Source organism: Lepisosteus oculatus, chromosome 5 (assembly GCF_040954835.1).
Source record: "Lepisosteus oculatus isolate fLepOcu1 chromosome 5, fLepOcu1.hap2, whole genome shotgun sequence".
NCBI classification, from domain to species: domain Eukaryota; kingdom Metazoa; phylum Chordata; class Actinopteri; order Semionotiformes; family Lepisosteidae; genus Lepisosteus; species Lepisosteus oculatus.
In genome coordinates this window covers 15,498,636-15,521,134 of record NC_090700.1, presented here as the reverse complement: position 1 = coordinate 15,521,134, position 22,499 = coordinate 15,498,636, and the positions used below count along the sequence as shown (strand labels likewise).

General features: G+C 36.3%; 1 protein-coding gene across 6 annotated transcripts in view; it reads left to right on the top strand.

Annotated features, from left to right (window-relative positions):
• The window catches only part of dclk1a (doublecortin-like kinase 1a), a 100,524-nt gene that overhangs the window by 69,880 nt on the left and 8,145 nt on the right, over positions 1-22,499 (top strand). For 4 of the 6 annotated variants that reach the window (XM_015341957.2, XM_015341961.2, XM_015341962.2 and 1 more), the window contains 11 exons: positions 3,718-3,812; positions 13,312-13,399; positions 13,622-13,733; positions 13,860-13,917; positions 14,182-14,301; positions 15,136-15,282; positions 17,595-17,728; positions 18,090-18,167; positions 18,778-18,874; positions 19,163-19,243; positions 21,452-21,565. In XM_015341957.2, the coding sequence (XP_015197443.1) occupies positions 3,718-3,812; positions 13,312-13,399; positions 13,622-13,733; positions 13,860-13,917; positions 14,182-14,301; positions 15,136-15,282; positions 17,595-17,728; positions 18,090-18,167; positions 18,778-18,874; positions 19,163-19,243; positions 21,452-21,565 (1,124 nt within the window). Of the gene's footprint in view, positions 1-2,486; positions 2,597-3,717; positions 3,813-13,311; positions 13,400-13,621; positions 13,734-13,859; positions 13,918-14,181; positions 14,302-15,135; positions 15,283-17,594; positions 17,729-18,089; positions 18,168-18,777; positions 18,875-19,162; positions 19,244-21,451; positions 21,566-22,499 lie in introns of those variants that run through there. The other 2 variants (XM_015341963.2, XM_015341959.2) reach the window with 2 other exon arrangements.

The window sequence follows — 22,499 nt, the reverse complement described above, 5'->3', positions numbered from 1 at the left end:
AACTTTTTTAACTAATAAAAAAATGAAAAGTGGGGCGTGCAAAATTATTCGGCCCCCTTGCGTTAATACTTTGTAGAGCCACCTTTTGCTGCGATTACAGCTGCAAGTCGCTTGGGGTATGTCTCTATCAGTTTTGCACATCGAGAGACTGAAATTCTTGCCCATTCTTCCTTGCAAAACAGCTCGAGCTCAGTGAGGTTGGATGGAGAGCGTTTGTGAACAGCAGTTTTCAGCTCTTTCCACAGATTCTCGATTGGATTCAGGTCTGGACTTTGACTTGGCCATTCAAACACCTGGATACGTTTATTTGTGAACCATTCCTTTGTAGATTTTGCTGTATGTTTGGGATCATTGTCTTGTTGGAAGATAAATCTCCGTCCCAGTTTCAGGTCTTTTGCAGACTCCAACAGGTTTTCATCCAGAATGGTCCTGTATTTGGCTGCATCCATCTTCCCCTCAATTTTAACCATCTTCCCTGTCCCTGCTGAAGAAAAGCAGGCCCAAACCATGATGCTGCCACCACCATGTTTGACAGTGGGGATGGTGTGTTGAGGGTGATGAGCTGTGTTGCTTTTACGCCAAACATATCGTTTTGCATTGTGGCCAAAAAGTTCGATTTTGGTTTCATCTGACCAGAGCACCTTCTTCCACATGTTTGGGGTGTCTCCCAGGTGGCTTGTGGCAAACTTTAGACGAGACTTTTTATGGATATCTTTGAGAAATGGCTTTCTTCTTGCCACTCTTCCATAAAGGCCAGATTTGTGCAGTGTAAGACTGATTGTTGTCCTATGGACAGACTCTCCCACCTCAGCTGTAGTTCTCTGCAGTTCATCCAGAGTGATCATGGGCCTCTTGGCTTCATCTCTGATCAGTCTTCTCCTTGTCTGAGCTGAAAGTTTAGAGGGACGGCCAGGTCTTGGTAGATTTGCAGTGGTCTGATACTCCTTCCATTTCAAGATGATCGCTTGCACAGTGCTCCTTGGGATGTTTGAAGCTTGGGAAATCTTTTTGTATCCAAATCCGGCTTTAAACTTCTCCACAACAGTATTACGGACCTGCCTGGTGTGTTCCTTGGTCTTCATGATGCTCTCTGCGCTTTCAACAGAACCTTGAGACTATCACAGAGCAGGTGCATTTATACAGAGACTTGATTACACACAGGTGGATTCTATTTATCACCATCAGTCATTTAGGACAACATTGGATCATTCAGAGATCCTCGCTGAACTTCTGGAGTGAGTTTGCTGCACTGAAAGTAAAGGGGCCGAATAATTTTGCACGCCCCACTTTTCATTTTTTTATTAGTTAAAAAAGTTTCAAAAATCCAATAGATTTCGTTCCACTTCACAATTGTGTCCCACTTGTTGGTGATTCTTCACATAAAATTAAAAATTTATATCTTTATGTTTGAAGCCTGAAATGTGGCAAAAGGTTGAAAAGTTCAAGGGGGCCGAATACTTTCGCAAGGCACTGTACAAGTATACAGTGGAACGAAATATCATCCCTCTTTGTCCGCTGTGCAATTACTGGCAGGACAGACAGGACATTGACATACACATTTTTCCATCACATTTTTAAAATATACAGTATGAACTGCTCTCACAATCTGGTGACGGGAGACATTTGCAGTGAAAATCAGAACTATTGGATCTCAGGAAACACCATTTTGGTTTTATTGATGCATGGTATATGTGGCGTATAATGGACATATTCTGTATTGAAAACCCAGATATTCACTGCTGTAACAGTATCAAAGCTGACTCCCGCTGTGCGGGCCCCATGAAAGACTCATCAGCTAAATGAGCTGTTGAGGAACCACAGGCCAATTTCATTGGGCATATACACTTGCAAAAAGACAGCTTGAAGATGTCATTTTATTCTGGGGACAATAAATGAAATCTTCCATGCCATATTTCACATCTCCACACCTTATTTATATAGTGACAATTGTAGCAACTTGTGTTTTAGTTTTTCTAGGTTTGTGAAACCAGTGAACAAGATACCCAAGCTACAACATACAGAACAAAACAATTGCCTCTTCAGCCAAGCCATGAGAAATATTAGAAAAATAACATTTGGAGAGGGCAAAGACCCTGAATGTTTTCATGACCTAAACAGTTTAATTGAATAGTACTTTTTTTATTTGATTTTCCTTCTCACTTTGCTGTTTGTTGTCCAGTTCTTCGTAATACCGTTATGGGGTGCTGAATCATATGGTCCCTGATGGCAGCTTGGTTTTTGAATCACATTTTATGCTTGTAAAGTAATTCCATGTTCTTTGTTTCCTCTAATTGGAATGGGGGCTGCGTTGCACGGTAATCCCTGTTAGCTATGTTGCATTTAATTGACACCTTTGATGTAGCCCAAAGACTGCGCCTGCACCTCCCACTGTTGTTCGGTTCACGTCAAACATACGCAGGAGAGGCATCCGCCTATGAAATCTCACTGCCGTTTACTACTTACTGCTGGCAGCTCTTCTCCCTCCCAATTCAGTTTTCTGTGCTAGTATAGTGTGGATCTTTGAGAGAAGCAGCACATTAGTCAGGAATTGTGTGGTACTCTATTTTTTCTGCCCACATGCTCCAGTACATAGAAGGTAAGAAATCGCTTTCAAAACCTTTCATGTTATGTGACTTGATTCCCAGCTGCAAACTGGTTTTAATGTTTGATCCAGTCCTTACTTAGCAAAGATTAAAAGCAGTGCTAAAGCAGTGCTGCTTCTTAAGGCAAATGTATCTTTCTGCATTTTAAAATGTAGGTTTTCCAGGGACTCTGCTTAGGATTTGGTGAATGTTTAGTGTGCAGTGGGTACATTTATCAGGTCCAGCAAGTTCTTTGGATTTGGTGAATATTTAGTATGAGGGTGTTATATAAATTTACAGTCAAGCTGCGTGAGCTGTGCTTAGGAGTTGCTGAATGTTTAGTGTGTGATCATCAAATTTATCAGGGTGCGTTGTGCCTAGTTGGGGTCGTATTTTGCTATGGGAGTTATGAAAATCAAGATATTGGTAAAGATTGTCATTAAACCTAAGTCAAGTTTCTGTTAGTCTTCAGTTTTATCCCTTTGACTTTTATCTTCAAAAGTCAAGAACTTTCAAAGACATTGTCAAATGATGGCTGTATTTGAAAAACTGTAAATTTTTGAAAATGGAGTTTTTAATTATGGAGAATCTCTGAGTATATATTTCTGATCTGCCTACTGTAACTTGAAGGATGTGTTTTGCATGTTTTTTTCTTTCAGATTTTTCAGCCTTTCGTTCAAATACTGGAATAAAGTTGATCTTTTTTTCCCTTGTTCTGAATTTGATTTTGAGATTATAGGGCCTGTTAGTTATGAAATTGATTTTTTTTTTCATTTTTATTTGATAAATTCTTTCTAATTGTTACAAGACAATCCCAGCTACCGTCTTCACTGGAGATCGTAAGCTTCATCTGACCTTAACAGAGACAGAAAAGCATTCGTTGCATTTAACATTTTCTGTGATTATCTTTTCTCGGTTGCCCTTCTTACTGCTGTAGTTAATGCTTAGAATTAAAAGATTTTGTTTCACTAGGGTTTGCGGAGAGGTTGAAAGCTGTCTGGTAAGGAGTAAGAGAAGAGTGTGGGGGTGTTCCTTTCAAGATTAAAATTACTACCTTAGGAGGTGAGGAGAGTGGGTAGAAACTGAAGCCATTCAAGGAAATAATAATGCAGTTTGTTTAAATTGCTTTTTTCAGTCAATGGGACTCCTGGCAGTCAGCTGTCAACCCCGCGGTCTGGAAAGTCCCCCAGCCCTTCACCAACTAGCCCTGGAAGCCTACGAAAGCATAGGGTAAGAGACTGAATTCTATCTTGGAGAACCTCTCTGCTTATATTTGTAGAGTTTTATTGTTTTTCCATTTGTACCTTAATTTTGCTCCAGCTATATTCTAATGCTACCCTCTGTCCACACTTACAAATTAACTCAATGTGTGTTGTTCCTATGTATTCATAGATACAAATTCTCATTCGAACCCTGCTTGACCCTGGTAATGCCACAATCCCTGGTGCTAATTCTCAGCACAGAATCTACAGTCAGAGTGCTTCAAATGATTTTTTTAATACACCTGAACACAATTCCACATGAAGGTATCACTTCATAAAAAAGGGTATGCTCTGGCTTAGGGTGCAATCAAGGTTTGTTGTTAGCAATTGTCTGAGCTAGATACTGTACATACAGTATTTTATTATTCTAGTCTTTTTAGTGTAATAGTCATTTATAGTTCCCCCCAGGCCCCCAGAAATGACAGAATAGATTGAATACCAGGAGGTAGAATTAAGAAGACTGAGAATTGTACAGATGCCCTAGATGAAGGCAGTGTACTGGAAGGGTGTGTCATTTATAAATCCTGGACATTTATTGAACCATACACTTGAGCTGCCTTTCCTATGAGAACTGTATCACACAAATACTGTGTTTGTGTCAAGAGTCTGAGTTGTAAGTATGAGTAAATATAAAGCAAACCTTTTGCAAAATGTATTGTAGCTCTATTTTTTGGATTTTTATGAAGGGAATTTGAGAACATCCATGTGGAAATGCAGTCCAACAGAGGAAAACCTTATAATATTTACATGTAAATAACTGTAGAGGGGTAAAATTTGTTCTGCCTTTTAGCCATGCACTTATCTTTTTCACTGAGAGCACTAGATTAAGTGGCTCAATTGTTACAAGTTAAAGACTAGAAAATGTGTCTTGCCAACAAAAAAAACTTTTGTGATATTCATGTTCCACACATGGAAAACAATAGTACAAGAAGACATTTATGTCTTTGCATGAAGAAACAAAAGTTTAAATTGAAAAACCAAAGAAAGGCCTAAATACTGTAGAGGTAAAACAGTAGGAACCTCACCTGTAGAGGATATTTAATAATCAAGCTGGATATAAAAATAATTGATGCCTAATGATTGTCCATTAGACATAAGTGTAAATGAGGTATAGGTATTGCTTGGAACATAGACTGGCACGTTGTTTCATTTTAGTTTAACTATAGTTGCTGAGAACTATTTCAATGTCAGACTCTGTACATTTTCCTCTTAACAGAGTAGCTTTAATGCTTTCAAAGCCCCAAGCTTTAGCAGTTTGAAACATCTTGTCCTTCTCTTTCTCCAGGAGCAATCTCTTTTGCCGTACGGTATAGATTTAGAGCAAAACTCTTAGCTGCACATTAATCAACTGTGTGATTCATTTGAGTGGTAGCTTACTGGCCCTAGCCCTAGGAAAAAAGCAATTAAAGTCATTCAAAGTCATGAATTTGAACTACAGTATGCACTGAACACACTGAATCGTTCACTATCTTATTTTGTCAAGGTTAATATTCAAATCAATTTCCTTAATTTAATGGAAGGAGAGTTTTATGTGATTTCCTACACTTTATGGGAGTCTTTCCATTAGTGCTCATTTGTAAGCACATGATTAAAAGAAAGTGGAAATTTTAATTACTTCTTTCCTTACAGCTTAGTGCTTGTAGTATGCTTCTTTATGGAGGAACTTTACCAACAGTTTTCTCATGTACTCCAGAAAATGGGTCAAAGAATTGCTTAGCAAGTTAAGTAGATATAACAAAGAATATACCAAAAGTATTGTATGACTTTGAGTTGAAGGCATGATCTTTTTAAAAAAAATATATGGTTTGTGTTCCACAAAATCAGTTAGCTTGTATTTGTGCTGAAAAAAATATATCATGCTCTGAGGAATTCTTTTCTTACAGTTTAGAGATGAACATTTAGATACTACTACTTAAGCTGTAACAGAAACATAGCTGTGCAGTTATCCTCACAGATTCCATTTTAGTCATCCCAATAGGTAACCTAGCAACAAGAAAAAATGCCTAAAGCACCACCACTGACTAACTGTCTTGCAAATATGTTTGCTGCCAGTTTGATCATATTAGAATCAAAGGTACTGTACAAACAGGGTTGTTATTTCCAGGGTTTAGCTTTGAGTTTTCAGGATAATTCTAGTCTTTGTTTTGGAAAATATCCGGCTGTTTCTGTCTGATGGAAGGATATTTTTTAAAAGAAAAACCTGCAGATAGGCACCATAATTTTACATTGCCCAAAATAAAATAAAATACCATATAATGTTTGAAACAAAGGTCTCTGAGCTATGAGCCCAGACACTTAGGGCAGGAAAGAGTAGTAGGACATATAATGAGTCATGCAGTGCTGCCTACATAGAACCCCACAGCATTTAGTTCTTTTGTGTTCAGCAGTAGATGAGTGGGAGACAAAGAGCTGTAGACAGTACCATTGCTCAGTTTTAGTCATCGACAGGGGTGTTTTGGGGCTCTTCAGATGCACTCATATGCAGTTGAGTCAAGGGAATACTCAGGATGATATGCCTGATTCCCCCCAACACTTCAGCAATGCACAGACTACCGCCATTCATGGATTAGTAAAGAGTGCACTAATGTGGGAGAACTGGGCATAAGGCTCTCATTATTATTGCAACATGAGCATGTGTTACATAATTACTGAAAAATGCCACTCGCTGACAATTTCAATGTGTGATTATCCATAAAAGCACAAATCTTGATTTGCTATTAATTGCCACTAGTAAACATTGGGAGAAAGAAGAAACCTACACATTTCCTTGCTTTAAGACCTTAAAAGTCTTATTAATCAAAATTACACACAATCCATTCTTTCACATAGCACTTCTTGACATTGCTAGTTGTACCTTTTTGCTTTTACGTTTTCAACTTTTTCTAATTTTTTGTTTTGTTTTTCCATTTGCAATCATTTTATGCTCGGGGAAGGATACATATTGAGTCAAGCATTGATATGTTCCTCTGTTTCCATTGTTACTGAAGCACTAAAAAAAGGATTTCAGATGGCGTTCTGCTTATCTGCTGTGTGATAATTCAACAGCTTTCACAAAACAGTCGGTTTCTGGCTGTATTTCATCTTTTTTTTACACACAGACAATCTAGTAATGAATAATAAGATCTGTTGAAACCAGAGCGAACTTACCAATTTCATTGTAGTTATTCACTTTTTATTTTGTGGGACTAACTCTTTGTGTACTAAACCACCAATACAGACAGTCAGGTTCTTATTTTCCCTGTAGAGAAAACAGTGGGTGGGGCAAATAAATTAATTAAATGGGCTGTTTGTCAAGAAGTTGCCATTTGGGAAAAATAAGTTCTTTGGGTTAACAGCCATTGTAACCTGGAAATAATGTTAAGTAACTTTCAGGTATATAATTATTGAAGTAACAGAAAGGAATTGTAGAAAGTTAATGCCTAAAGGTAAGTGCAGATTTGACAAACTACTTTTTAGCTTTTTTTAACTTAGGAAAACACCTTTTTATTGTATTTTACATGTTTCTTGTTAAGAAAGAAAGACAAAGCATAAACAAAACTAATCCTTTTCATTTTACAGGATCTAGTCCTCCTACTATCGACTGATGATATGGATTCACTTGGAGAGTAAAAAAAAGATGACGTATTTAGAGGTTTTTATTAAATTACAAATTTGCGGTATGCTTCACAAACTAACTCTCTGAACTTGGCTTTTAGTTCGTATCTACTATACAGTATGTTCCTCTAACCTGCAAAGCTTGACTATTTCAGTGCTGCATTTCTCTGTTACAGTAGTTTAACAATGGTTTAGAAGGGTGAGGGGTGACTTTGTCATGACATAGATTTTTTTTTTCTTCTCACAAGCTATTAAAGGGTTGAGCAGATATCTTCATGGATATTAACACATCACTCTGAAAACGTATATTTCAGATCTTTAAAACATACTGTTCCTCATTTCTGCACAGTATTAGGTATTTTGTCTTAACACAACAGTATGTGTGACAAGGTTAAAAAGGCAGAACTGTTTTGTATTCATCCAGAATGAATACCTTTGCTGCTTCACATCAATTTACAGAATAGATACATTCAGCAAAATATCATCTTTATCCATATTATTTTCAGGAAATTACAGAAACGCAGGCTCAAGTAATGATTTTTTAATAGTTTTTTTTAAAACTGAAAATGTCCCGCTTTTTAAAATTAAAAATTGTTTGCAAGGATGTGCCTGTCCTATTGATAAAGAAAATGGGTCAAACAGGACAGAAACATTTGCCAGGAATGGTAAAATAACACAGAAAAAAAACGTTTTAGTGAATGTACTGTAAATGTGTCCAGCAAGTCCACATTTTAGCAGATTATCAATGTTTTTGGCTCTGCAATATGCCTTTTTATTTAAATACAAATGTTAAAAAAGCAATCAATTGCTTGCCAAGCCAAATATCATATAAATGCATTACACATAGATAACCAAGATTTCCTATTGTCATTTGAATTCATGGGCTGATTTGCATCTCATTACTTCATTTTTCATAATTCCCACATTTTAACATGCCTGTTTTGTTCAGAAAAGGTTTGGGTTTTTCCTGAACGGTTACCTTGTGCATTTTGTGCATGATACCATGTTGGGTTGCATGCTCTGCTGTCTAACCCTGTTCTTCCTCTGTGCATGCATGCAAAGTCTTCCTTTTGAAACATCAGTTGTCAAAAGCAGCACACTGAACAATATTAAAGTGAACACAGTACATGTGCCATCTTCGGCACACATCGGATTTAATATGCAGCACAGATCCTGTTTGACATTAGTTATCCTCACTGGAATTGTGCAAAACACTTTTCTCAGCTGTTGTCGGGAGTGTGAGTGTAGCATTTATTCTCAACAAAATTATTTCACTGGGCATCTTCTCAAAAGCAAAAATAATTTAATTTAATTATCACTACAAAAATGTCAGTTTGCTGCTTACCAATTGTTTTATGTATTCTTTTTAATTGACGAGATTTTTTGTTTGACCATATTGTCTGTTTGGGTTTTGAGTCATTGAATTGCTTTTAATAAATGTGTGCATTTTTTTTGCTCCTTCAAATTTGGCCAGCCTTTGTTTTAACTTTGGGGTAAGGGTAATTAGATTGAGGAAAATATTTTCATCTTCTTCCTAAATTGTCCTTTAAATGAGAACTAGGAGTACTGTAACCTCTATTCTAAAGTTTTATCTTTGTTACAATATAATATTATATTATATTATATTATATTATATTACAATATAATATTAGGATGCCTAGGCTTTCAGGGTTATATCAGCTGAAGGTGTTTAAGAGTCAGTACTGTGCATGTCTTCTGTGCTTTGGTCTTAGCGTGTACTCCCACTGTCTTAGCTAGCTGGGAAGGAACTGCTTCATTCGTGATTAAAAGCTTGACATTTTCAGAATTTAAATCCAATATTCTCTTTAATGTTCAAAAGTGATTATATTCTTGAGGCTAGTGTCACAGTGTCAGTGTTACCCAGACTTTTAGATATGCTTTTTGCTTCAAGCTAAGGATCCGCTTATTCAATTTTAATTGAAATCTAAGTTCAGCTAGGAGACAAAGAAGAAAATCTACATCATTAACACATTAGTATGCTACTGCAGCTCTAGGAAGAGAAAGAAATTAAAACCCTTTCTTAAACCTAACCTATGCTGTTCCTGGGCCACATGTTTGTTTGGGTCACTGGTATTCACATGCCTATGCGGTCCACAGGTCCAGAACTCATCTCAGTTTCAGAAAAAATTAAGGAAACAGAATGCAATCTTGCAACTAGAAGAAGTACTAGTCTATCACACTTTTTGCCCCCTAACGGTTTGATACCTATTTGTACAGCTTTAGTGACTGAAACAGTCATCGTTAGTTGGTAGTAACTCATTCAAGAGGTTTCAAATCTACAGCGCCCTGAATTATGGTTCCTCTGAACGCATTCTTTCTCAAAACTTTAGGAAGGTTTAGAGAGTTTTCCCTTCTTGAAAGATCAACGTTGACCTCGAGTGTGTCAAAAAAGGCTGAAAACCTTTTTTTTTCTTTTTGAAGAATTGTTTGAATACTGCAAAAAAAAATTAAACACGATGAGCTTTCCAGACTGATTTAAGTGTAAGAAAATTAGATGTTCATTTAAAACAAATGAATAAATCTAAATTATCAGCTTTGTTAAATAAACTTCTTGGGCACTCACAAATTTCCAGATGGGTCAGCATAGGTTTCTATCAGTGATTTGATCAGGATGTTAAGAAGTTGGTAGCTATAAAGTATTAAGCTAAAAGGTATTAGTATGCTGGAGTGGTACTGTATTGAGAGCACAAACTTCTAGACAAAAATTGATTCTGGGCACCTGAAACTGACCATTTAGAATAATGGACTGGATTAAAAAAAATCAACAATAGTTTAGAGGTACTAGGTATATACTCCTTGGGCATTTTGTTTTCCAAATCAGGATGTTCTGCTTCTCTGTACATTTCTTTTGTGATAACATCACCTGTTTTTAAACATGTATTTGTTTTTCATCATCAAAGTTAAGACAAGGTGGCCTTATTCATTTTTGTGAGGATTGTTGACATTATTTTGTGTGTAAAATTTGAAATTCTGAAAGTAGTCATGTCATTTTGTTTCATTTCAGTGTTCTGTTTTGTGTTATACAATAGTTGTATGTCCAGTACATATTTCAGGTTCAGTCATTCCTTTCTTAATTTATTATTTTTGTAACTTACCTGTTTAGTAAAAATATAACATTTTCATCTAGTTATTATATAATAAAGATGAAGTTAATATTGACTTGTTTCTTTCATCTGTTTTTGTGTGTTTGAAGTGCTAACTAGAGTCATAAGGGAAAGGTAACAACCTGTTAAAACCTTCCTTAATTTATGTTGTTTACTATGAGATTTATTTATTTTGTAGTTTTATTCCTTTGATCCTATATTTTGTGTTAGTTTGTAGACTGTAAAGGAATTATTTGTATGTGCTATATATTCTTTTGTTGCATAGCTATCTGTTGATGTAGTTGTTTTTGAGTTCCCTGATAAGTCCAAAAGTTTACATCTGCCTCACTGCATCTTCCCTGTACACCCACAATGTCAAGTTTCTCAAGTACCTACACGTTTATGATGAAACAAAGCCCCTTATTGTCCATAACTAATCAAAATTAAAAGGAAAACGAATCGAGTGAAACAACCATATCCATCTCCTGCAAGGAACTGTAAAATTAAAAAGGAGTGAATGTTCTTGGATAATTCTTCATAATAATAATAATGATAATGATAATAATAATAATAATAATAATAATAATAATAAGGGCAGATGATTTTTCAGATTCAACCAAGTTCGCTCTTCTCTGTAAAGGTATAATTAGAAGCACTAGCTTAGTTTCCATAGAAACACCTTTTTTTTCTTTTTCACAAAAGATGAGAGAGATTAGGAACATGAAAGTTGTATAGAGTGCTAGCACATTTATGTGAGAAAATGTCGCTTCTAATTTGACCGTGAGAGGCAAAATGTTTGTCACAGACAAAATGTGCAAATGAAAAGATGTAAGCAGACTGAGTACGTCTTCCATAGAAATAGGCACTGTTATGTAACAAGGACGGAGGCAGAATCTAAAAGCAATGTTAATCCAGTTACATGTCTGGTGACAGCTCATACAGAATCGTGTCCTCAATTTTTAGTTCATTTTTGGAGCAGCTGTTTTTTCTTTTTTTCCCATTTTCAATCTCACTTTTAAAAATGATATCTAGACCTTGGAATGTTGAGAATATTAGCTAATTAAAACAGCTTCTAAAAAAATTGGAAACATAAATATGTACTTAGTAGTGAAGACCACTCTTTACTGATACTTTGTTAGCTTTGCAAAGACCATCTAAAGAAATCCACTTTTACAATTATAAGCTGAAGTACCGCACTGTGACCTTGTTCCATCATGTGCTCTGGGACTCCAGCTGCTCAGGAGGACCTTGTGCTTTAACACTGATCTATTTTTCTATAAGTAATGTCTTGACACATTATTCCACCACATTCCTCTTTAAGGTGGTAAAAAAAAAACAATGATCATCAAAAGGAGATTTTCCTTCTTCATTTCTGTGCACACCTGTGCCTACATTTTAGCAACCAACCATTGTAGATTCACTCAAATCTAGCACACAGGTGTTTTATAAAGGCAAATCATGAACCCCTATCAAGATTAATATACTCCTTAAACTGCAATTTATCACTTGGAAAATTTGTTGACATGTCTTATAAGCATATTTCCCTTAAATGTAAAGCCATTCTTTAGTTGGATACTTGTCCTGCTGTTTAAATGAAATAAAGCTCTTTGAGAACAGAGGTAAGTGGAAACTGTCGAAAGTACTTCTGTCCCTTCTCTTTCCAACATTCCTCTTGTAAAGGAAGATTAAGATAAATATTTTACTAGTTTTAAAGATGTGTTGGATTAATACCCTCAAAAATTGGAAGTGATTATAACCAAGACTTTCGCTGTAGTTCAGAACAGTATATACTATCAAAGCTGAAAATTGAACAAACAGTACAAGATAACTTGCTTTCATGTAACACATTAGAATCTGAAACAAAGCTCTTTTTAGATATAGGATATTTTTGCTAGCACACAGTGTTTTATTTGCTGCTAGGCAACACACTGTATTCACAGTTTTGTCTGCCCGATCAGGAGTTTTAGAAGCTGTAAAAAAAATATATATATTTAAAATTGAATTGCAAAATGGTAGGATATGATCTTTAATACACCATCTGTCAGTCTCAGTGTACCCGCTCTTAAGCCTAGTTTTTTATGTTACCTTGTTTGCTTAAAGAAAGTAAAAACAGAAAAGGAAGTATAAAATACAGTACTTAATACATGGGCTATTCTTTTTGATGGTCTTAATTATTGCTTGTGTTAATTATGTGATATTATATCAGTAGGAGTCATTTATATTTAATGTGTTTCAATTGCACTATCTAGAATTTGTTTTTGTAAATGTCCTCAAGCCTCAAGTCTTTAATAGGATAAGTAAATCCAGGCCCGAAATGAACAAATTATTCAGTGTGCAACATACTTTCTGATCAGTATAGCTGAGTCCAATGCTCATTCCATCTTTCCATTCTGAGTCTTTCATTCATCTGAAGGGACTTCACTCAAAGCTTTTGATGAAAAGTCTTCCTGATAAAGACACATGAACATAAGGGAAAAGTTTCAGACACTTAACTTCACGTTGCCCCAATATTCCCCAATGCCAAACAAGCCTCTTGCCTCACAAGTAGAAACTGAATGGTCTACCTGAGTAGACTCTGAGCTGAAATTGCAGCAGGGATCATCCTTTGATGCTGGATGGAAAGGTTCATTTTAAAGTTTTCCAAGTTTTATTTCAGTTGCAATACTTGTGCACATGAGGGAAAAGAAATGAAAGGTCGGCTGCCATTCTGAGCGCTGCTAAATTCTATTTCTTTTCCTTTTTCCTTTTCCTTTGTTTTCTGTGACACAGGGCTCACAACACAGTGGCTCCTCGCTGTCTCTAGCCTCCACAAAGGTCTGCAGCTCAATGGATGAAAACGACGGACCAGGGAGTGAAGGTAAGACAAGCCAATTCCTCCAAAATGGGGGGTTCATCAGCACCATTTTCCTGAGTCAGTAGTTTTGCCATATTTCTTTTGAATTTCCCAATGTCTAGAATTTAATTTAAAAAACCTGACTTTCCTAGATTGTTTTGAAGAGCGATCCTCAGTTCTTTCTCAGCCTTGTTGCCATGTTTACTTAAAGTCATTTTTAACACTGTGTTTGGCAATGTGTTGCAGCAGAAATGATGGACGAATATCCCCAAGTCCCAGCTTCAATAGCTGAAAGGTATAAGGTGGGGAGGACAATCGGAGATGGCAATTTTGCAGTAGTTCGAGAATGTGTGGAGAGGTAAGCCTGAAAAGTATCACTAGTTTGCTACAAACCTGGCAGAATGTAAAACTTCAATTAAAAAAAAAAGCCACAACTTTGATTTGCCTGTAAAAATCAAATTGACATTTTTTTTCCCCACTGCAGATCTACTGGGAGAGAATATGCTTTGAAAATCATTAACAAAAGTAAATGCAGGGGAAAGGTAAGTGAATTCAAGCACAAATTATTAAATTTCATGGAAATGGCAATACAATTTTAATAAGGATTGCTAAGGAAATATACACTGTATATCTTAATTTGTATAATGCATGCAGATGGTTCTACACTTGTTACTACATTAGACCTTCCCATCTCATAAGAACATAAAAAGTTACAAAGGTGGGAAGAGTATTAGACCCATATAGCCCATTTGGTCTGTCCTCTTGGATTTTTCAAAGTGGTTTTAAACATTTTCCTTTCTTGACAGGAACACATGATCCAGAATGAAGTGTCAATTCTCAGGAGAGTGAAGCACCCAAATATTGTTCTTTTGATTGAGGAGATGGACACATACAGTGAGCTTTACCTTGTCATGGAACTTGTGAAGGTGTGTTTTCAGTGAAGTCTATCTCATCATCTCATCCAGCCTATTACTGTATGTACAGTAATGCTGACTTAATATGCATTTCATTCCACATGATATCATGGGAAATTAATGTACGCTTTTCTGTTGTATCCTATTGTTTGGCTCTCATGCTGAATATATGAAATATAAACTATTTCAGCTGATTCGTGAGAGAAGAATGAAATATCCATATACTTTTTAATAGGTGTTTTTTGAGTAATACTCTAACCTTCACAAATATTATTTGTGAACATCATTCCTCTTGTTAGAAATTCTGGGGCTTCCTGTCTTGTGCATAGTATAAAATGTGCATAGTACTGTGTTCCTTTAATAATAATTTAGATTACAAATATTGCAGTTTTTGAGCGGCAACCAGTGAATATCTTTTAGAAAAAAGAACATACAACGAAGACGCCGTACTTCTAAATCTCCAAGGCCTCTCTAATTGACAAGTTATCCTGCATTATTTCCTATGAATGCCTATGAGTCTAACCCCATGGGAATTTTAAATGTCAGACACTCCTGATGTACTCTGGTATCATTACTTTTTCTCAAGCCACAGCATGTGTGTCTGGAGATGACTGGTGCTTCCCCTTGTTTCAAGGGAGTTTGTTTTAATGGTATGATACTGCCTTAAGTGCAAACCTTTCCCCTATTAAGAATTTACTATATGTTCCTGTGTTGTATGCTAATAGACAGGGCCTCTAACACTTTATTGCATCTCTTCATATATTTGATCTTTCTGTATCATGAGCGGTGTGTCATTGCGGAGTTAGCCTGTATTTAATTTGCCTGGGATTGTCCATGTGTCTACAGGGAGGGGACCTCTTTGATGCGATTACCTCAACTAACAAATACACAGAGCGTGATGCCAGTGGGATGCTGTATAATCTGGCTAGTGCTATCAAATACCTGCACAGCCTTAATATTGTTCACAGGGACATTAAGCCTGAGAATCTGCTGGTGAGTTATGGTTCTTCTCTTGTGTATGACAGAGCAACAGATTTCTGCCAGGGAAAATGGCAAGAACCTTAGTACATACAGTAACAGCCCTTTCAGCAGTTGATACAAAAGACAAAGAATGGGTTACAGTTGTAAACGGACGATGGAATGACTATTTACTACTATTTATCCTCAAACGCTTAGAAGTTATAGGGTTTACTAAATAAATCTTCCCAGTGTACAGTAGTTGTAAAATGTCTAGTAAATTGTTCATCTGTAACACCAACACAATTAACCGGGAATTCAAGAAAAGAAAATGAGTTTTATCAGGACAGAAAAGCCTGCACTCCCTAATTGTTAGCGTCAACTATATACAGCCATTAGAGAGAGCATGTTTTCCTTTTCAATTTCTTCTGAAAGTATGCACAAACTGAACACCTGAGGCCCCTCTGTTCTTAGGTATAACTGCGCCATATTCATCTTGTGCTCAGTTTGTGTGTTGTAAAAATAAACAAGGGCTGTGGTGCCTGCGTGTGATATTGCTATCTGGAGAGTGGTCTCCCATGAAATAATTGTGAGTAGGGGAGAGGGTTCTTTAATACAGTACCATCATTCTGATACAGGTACTAGAGGACAAGGTTTGTTTTTAAATGGTAGTGATCTTTACTAGTTTATTGTAGGTCTTTTAACTACTGTACTGTTTAAAGTCTGTTACTTCATGTCACATGGGGAACAGCACTCTCCTTCACTGAAGTTTAAAAACTTCATGCCCTGTATTAAATGACTAAAAGACTGAGCAGAACATGCACCTGAGGTCAGTTCTGTACCAGTGATGATAAAATATCCTCCTTATTTGATAACCTTACAGTATACCATTTTCATCAGCAGTAAAGCTCATTCTGGTGAGCATTTCAAATGTTACTCAGAGGAAACTATTTTAAAAGCACATTGCAGCCCTTTACATAAATGAAGCAGGAGGAGATTGTATCCAATTGTAATTTTGTCATACAAATGCTCATTTGTGTTGATGTTGCTATCAAAATTATAGAATATACTTCACGATGCCACACCAAATGAAAAATATGCATGCTAAGAGACATTTTAGCCCACTATTTAGTTAACAGGATGTTATATTGTCAGAAACCCTTCAAGCACTTGGTTTCTTCCATCTTCTCAGGCAGAAAGCTATGGCATGCATGATGATGTCCTTTTTTAGCTGGGCTGTGCTGCTTTGCTAAGCTAATTTAATGACAGATTTAGCCATTGAACTGTCTCTTGCCTACTTGAAAATGCTTTAAGCAGCAAAGACCCAGTAGTTAATGCTTACTCACTATCTCCCTAGCTTCATGTGTGAGTTCCGGAGATCGTTCGGAAGTGCAACCTCCTGCATTGATTAATCTCTAAAGCAGTTCCACATATAGTCACATTGAGAAGATTGTGTTCTCACACTAGGGGCAGAGGCTAAATATGACTCTGTCTGTGATAATACTTCCACAGAACAGTTATGAATGATTCATTAGGAGCACCTCTTCCTGTTCTTAAACAGTGTTATGTTTTCCTAAAGTAGGGACTTATCGTCTTGTTCCATATTTAATGTGCTATGTCAAAATATAAGAATCTAACACAATAATCCACACTATCTGTGGTAACAAGGATTTATTTAGACAAGAACAGAACCGAAACATCTTGTGTACATCTGTAGAAGGCTGAAATAATAATTTCCTCTCTCTGATGATCAGTATTTGGCCTGCCAGAAATTGTATCATTCCATCTCACAGCTTTATTTGTCCTTTGTAAAAATTAAATCAGATGTTCTGCTGTTGCTTCATTAAAGTGTTTTCTAGCAGCTGCACTGCAGATCATTTCTCACGCAAAGGAGATAATTGCTTGTGGCTACAAACACGATGCTGAAAAAGCATTTCACATTCACCGTCTGGAAGAAAAAGGATGTATGATTCATATTGCAGACACTACATAAACAGAACAATCTAGAACCTAAAATCTGACTTGAGAATCTACTTACTGCTGTCTGGCCAGTCCCACTCCTGCTCATGGTTGTCCAACATGACCTACAAACTTGGGTCTCCATTATGGGTTGATAGATTTAATAAAAAGCTGATTTATTAAATTAATACTTCCAATATTTAATAGCAGTGCAGAGGTTCATACAGGTGTTTTCCTATGTCATGCTGACAAGTGATTTAATTTAACTCTAAATCAGTTTTAATTCCACATTACTGATAAAAAAAAAGTTAATGGAAAACTCAATCAAATGAGCAACAAAATATTTTTGTGTTATACAGTTCTGATTGATTAATTTCTCTGTATTCCAGGTCTATGAACACCATGATGGTAGCAAATCCCTAAAACTTGGTGATTTTGGCTTGGCCACTGTTGTGGATGGACCCTTGTATACAGTCTGTGGAACTCCAACTTATGTAGCACCAGAAATCATTGCTGAGACTGGGTAAGATTCAATTTCAAAAACCCTTTATCCTTTGTAATTGGAAAAAGACAATAGGCAATCATTTGTATATCCAGTGGCACAACAGTATTACAGACCCTATGGTTGAAATCTATATTATGCATTCACCTCTATCTAGATTTTCAGATCTGGAAATGTTCTTGAGTTTTCAAGCATCAAACTAATCCTCATCTTATAGGAATGATGTACTCACTTTCATTGTCATAAGAGCAAACAGATTTGAACGATATTGCAGTCATTAATTTGTGAGTGATGATAGTCAGAGGCAGTTTGATCACAGTGTTAACTGATGCCGTGAAAGGCCCAGCAAATCCATGCTCAGATTTGTCACTTTTCCTACTAGGTATGGACTGAAGGTGGACATCTGGGCAGCTGGTGTGATCACATACATTCTTCTTTGTGGATTCCCTCCATTCCGTGGGTACGTACAGAGGTATCTGTATGGCGTTTCTGTGTGATGGGATGGTAAAAATCTATTTTAAGCAATGCCATCTGTTCATTAGGTAGAATACTTTTGAGACCTTTCTGTGACTTGATTTATATAATTTAGCAGTTTTAATTGTACAGTGGGTATATACACATGACCCACCCAAAGGGCACATTGGTGTGATGTAAATTTTTGCCTTCTGGTTAATAATTTGTTGCTGCAGGGTTATATACTGTATATATATAAACTATATCTGTTAAATAAGTGATATCCTTTCCAAATTCTTAAGCACAAAGCTGCCAACCCTGTTCCTCACTAAATTGTTATTTTCTCCCTCTAGTGGTTGATTTTAGTAGTGTCAGTTTACCTCAATTCTAAGCCCAGACACTGAGAGCATTTAAATGAACATTTTAACCTTAGGATTCAATGTCATTTTTACCTATTACCCTAACCTTGGAAGAGAGAATGCTCACCTTTATGTGATGGACTTGCAGTTTTACTGTCATGCGTTTATTATGAATGCTAAATCTAGAACATATGTGTTTTATAATTAAAATGACACACACACAGTGACAATGTACTGTATTTTGTCTATTAAATACAGAAGCAGTGAAGACCAGGAAGCTCTGTTTGATCAAATTTTGATGGGGCAGCTAGATTTTCCGCTACCTTACTGGGACAACATTTCCGATTCAGCAAAGGTACAATCATTAATATTTCTTCAATCTTTGTGTTATATTACATTTCAGTAATAAATGAAGTTAACGTATGCCTCAGTATAACTCAAAGATTGCAATCTCTTTTGATTGAATATATCAGTAGAGTCTGTACTGGTTGTCTTCGTCAGAGCAGGTCACAGCCAAGGAAAAGATGTTTCTGCTGTGGTATCAGATTAACTGGTGGCTCTGTAAATGTAAGATACCATGGGATGGGTGATTGCAATGTGACAGCTTATGTGTTCTAAAGTGAAACTACATCTATCTCTTTAGGAGCTAATCACCTCCATGCTGCAGGTGGATGTGGATCAGAGATATACTGCCTTGCAGGTGCTCGATCATCCGTGGGTGAATGTAAGTAAGAATCAATATTGCCCCAAACAGTTCGTTTTATTTAAGATGTTTAATCCTTATAACTAAGGATTAAGTGCTTACACATTCTGTAAGAATATGCTGAATCATTGATAATACATGCATCCCCAAAAAATCTTTATCTTGATCTGCAACTCAATGCTTGTTAGTAGATTTTAATAATTTATTATATTTATAATAAATTTGGTTTTAAGACCAAAATGAGTTAATATTATTCATGTGATAGATTAATAGGCTTAACGGCCTATTAATGCTTTTTGTGGCTATTCCTCAGTGTAAGTTCATGGATATTGTGTGTAAAAGCACAATACATACTGTAGGAAAATAATTTAAAGCAATTTACTTCCATAGTAAATAACTTATTTGTAGGGGGATATGTGTACATGGACAAAAAACAAATAAGATTTAATTAAAGCACTTCTGCTATACATGTATCTACAAATGATATATTTCCAAGTAATTTAAATAATGGAAAAGGTGGGAACAATGTTTCTATATTTATTAAAGCAACTGAATGGTACTAAATGGTTTGTTTCAATACAGTAGACTTTATGATAATCATTTATTGATAAGTATTACACTTTATCAGCAGTGCTGCTGTATACAGTCTATAATAAGTTGTTCAGCTCTCTTAACTCAGTTCATAATTCTTTTAAGGAAAAGGGCTGAATGTTATAGTCACTGAATATAATCTGTAATATACAGGACATACTATACAGTCTCAATGGGTCTTTTTGCCCTAAAAAGCACAAAACTTTTAACATCATAGAACCACTTGAAGAGAAGATCAATAAAAATAACTAATTGTATCACCAAATACAGTATGAACAAAGGGACAGTACAGTACACTACAGTATATAGTATTGTAAGACGTGGTAGCCTTTAAATGCACCATCTGTGAAAACTAGAGGCTGGTGAGGCATTCAATGAGCAACATAAAAACGAATGGCAGATGACGTTATGTGAAAAGGGTGTTAATTAATGCCCTGAGGGGGTGGCAGCCACTGGACCTGGACCCTTACAGATTTTTTCTCCCAATGGGAGTTTTTGTTTTCCTCTCCACCATGCCCACATGGTCAACTGTTATTTTTTTTGTTGAGTATTAGATGATTCTGTAAAGTGCTCTGGGAAAATGCAAGATTCATTGATAATTATTTGATAGTATTAAAGTGAAATGGCCCTGAAAAAACAAGACGTGGGAGGGGTGTATCTGTGTAAGTTTGTTTTACACAAATATGCCACTGGAGGGCACTTACAGCAAAACAAAATTGAATATGAATTGGATCTTTAAGGAGCTTGTTTTTCCTTTTTTATACTGTATGAAAAATGGTAATGTCTAGAGCTTTTTATTTTAATTAGAGCTTTCAGGTTTTACAGTGCTCACTTTCCAGTTTGGAGAACAGGTCCTTTCAGGAAACCAAATCCTCCAGAAAACAGTTTAATGAAGGCTCAAATAATCTGCACTGTCCCAGATAAAGAGCTAAAGATGTGAAGAAATTCCTTTTGGATGATGCCATTGGCTTAATCTAGATTGGAAACAAATGCACGCACTTGTTTCATTTCCTAAATTTCAGGATATATTTGCACTTCAATGACTTGCAAGAAAGCTTATAATAATGTGGCTCTGCAGAGTGGTTGAATAACACAAGATAGATTATCTTTTTAAATATTTAGAAGAGTGAAGGGGAACCAATGTTTTTAAATACTTGGAATCAACATTTTTAAGATGCTTATAACACCTCAAAAATAATTCACCAGATGCTAATCAACTCAGTTTATCACCACAGATCTTCTGTCAGTACAAGAGAGTGAAGGACTGTATATAGTGTGTATGATGTCCTCCACCATAAACCCTTTCTGAATCATTTGCCATTTTCACACAACATGCCCCACACTGTAAATTGCCTGGTTCCCTGCAGGTCCCTAGTGCCTCTCTTGCCAGAGTCCCTGAGGATGGCCCTGCCAGCTCAATTTCACCTAGCCCAGGAGGCATTCTGCCAGTGTTCTTGTAGCCTGGTAACTCCAGGTCTGGACAATACTGTACATTTTAACCCGTGCTCTGAATCAGTGCCTCTACTGGTTGAACTGCTCACAAAGCTGGTATGCTGTATATTTTAAGAAGCATGTCCTCATTTTAGATTTCTATTAACCACATTAAGAGCTACCATTCTTTTACTTTTGTCTGTTCAGGATGATGGAATGCCAGAGAATGAGCATCAACTCTCAGTGGCTGGAAAGATCAAGAAACACTTCAATACAGGCCCCAAACCTGACAGCACCACAGCTGGAGTGTCTGTTATAACAGTAAGCATCTGATCCAGATAAAACCTGCTCCACACCTTCTCTATTTTAATAACAAATTGTTTCCATGTCTTAAACTTAGCTGTATTTTGGACCCATTTGGTCCTAATCGGTGAATTTTGGACTCCAGGAAGCTTTTTTTTAAACACAGAATAGAACATAATCAACCTATAAATAATAATTTGCATCAGCAATGTGTGGCTGCTTTTTTCAAAATCAAACTGTCACCAGTTAAATATTAGTTATTCATAGTCAAATAACAGAGCACTCTTCATTAGCTGAAGTATTACAAATAGCAGACTATCCGTGATTTCAATGATTCCTGGAGAATTAAGTATCAAATTTAGATAGTGTCAATTGCATTATATTTCATTACTCTGTCGGCTATCTCACGTCTAACTCAACACAATAGGTAAGTATCTGTAAAGCAAAACTGGGATACTACTTTTTGCATTCTTCCAGCAATTCATGAAGGATATTGAATAGGTTCAGTTCCAGAAGCAGGAGTTGACTGAAAGAAAATTAGGTGTTTTAAATAGCCCAAATTAAGGTAGAATATCAAATAATAAATACTCGCACAATTAAATCAATGTTCATGCACTTGTTTTATTGAAAAGCGCCATGTTACACTATAACGCTATATCTTATGTTCATTGAACCTCATTTTTTAGCTGAGATGACCAACTCCATCGACTAACATTACAAGTTACTGTGCCCTCATGATGACTGTACCACTCTTCAGTCGACATCATTGTCAATCGAACCATCCTCTTTTATTACACAAGAACTGCCTCGCTGAATGCTCTTGCTTCGGTTTCTTTTGTTTCTTTTATTCTGTTTTGAAAGGACTGTCAGCACTGTTGTCTGGGACTATAGCAAAACCAAACATCAAACAATCAAGCACCTTTTCTAACAAAACAAAACAAAATCTTGCTGA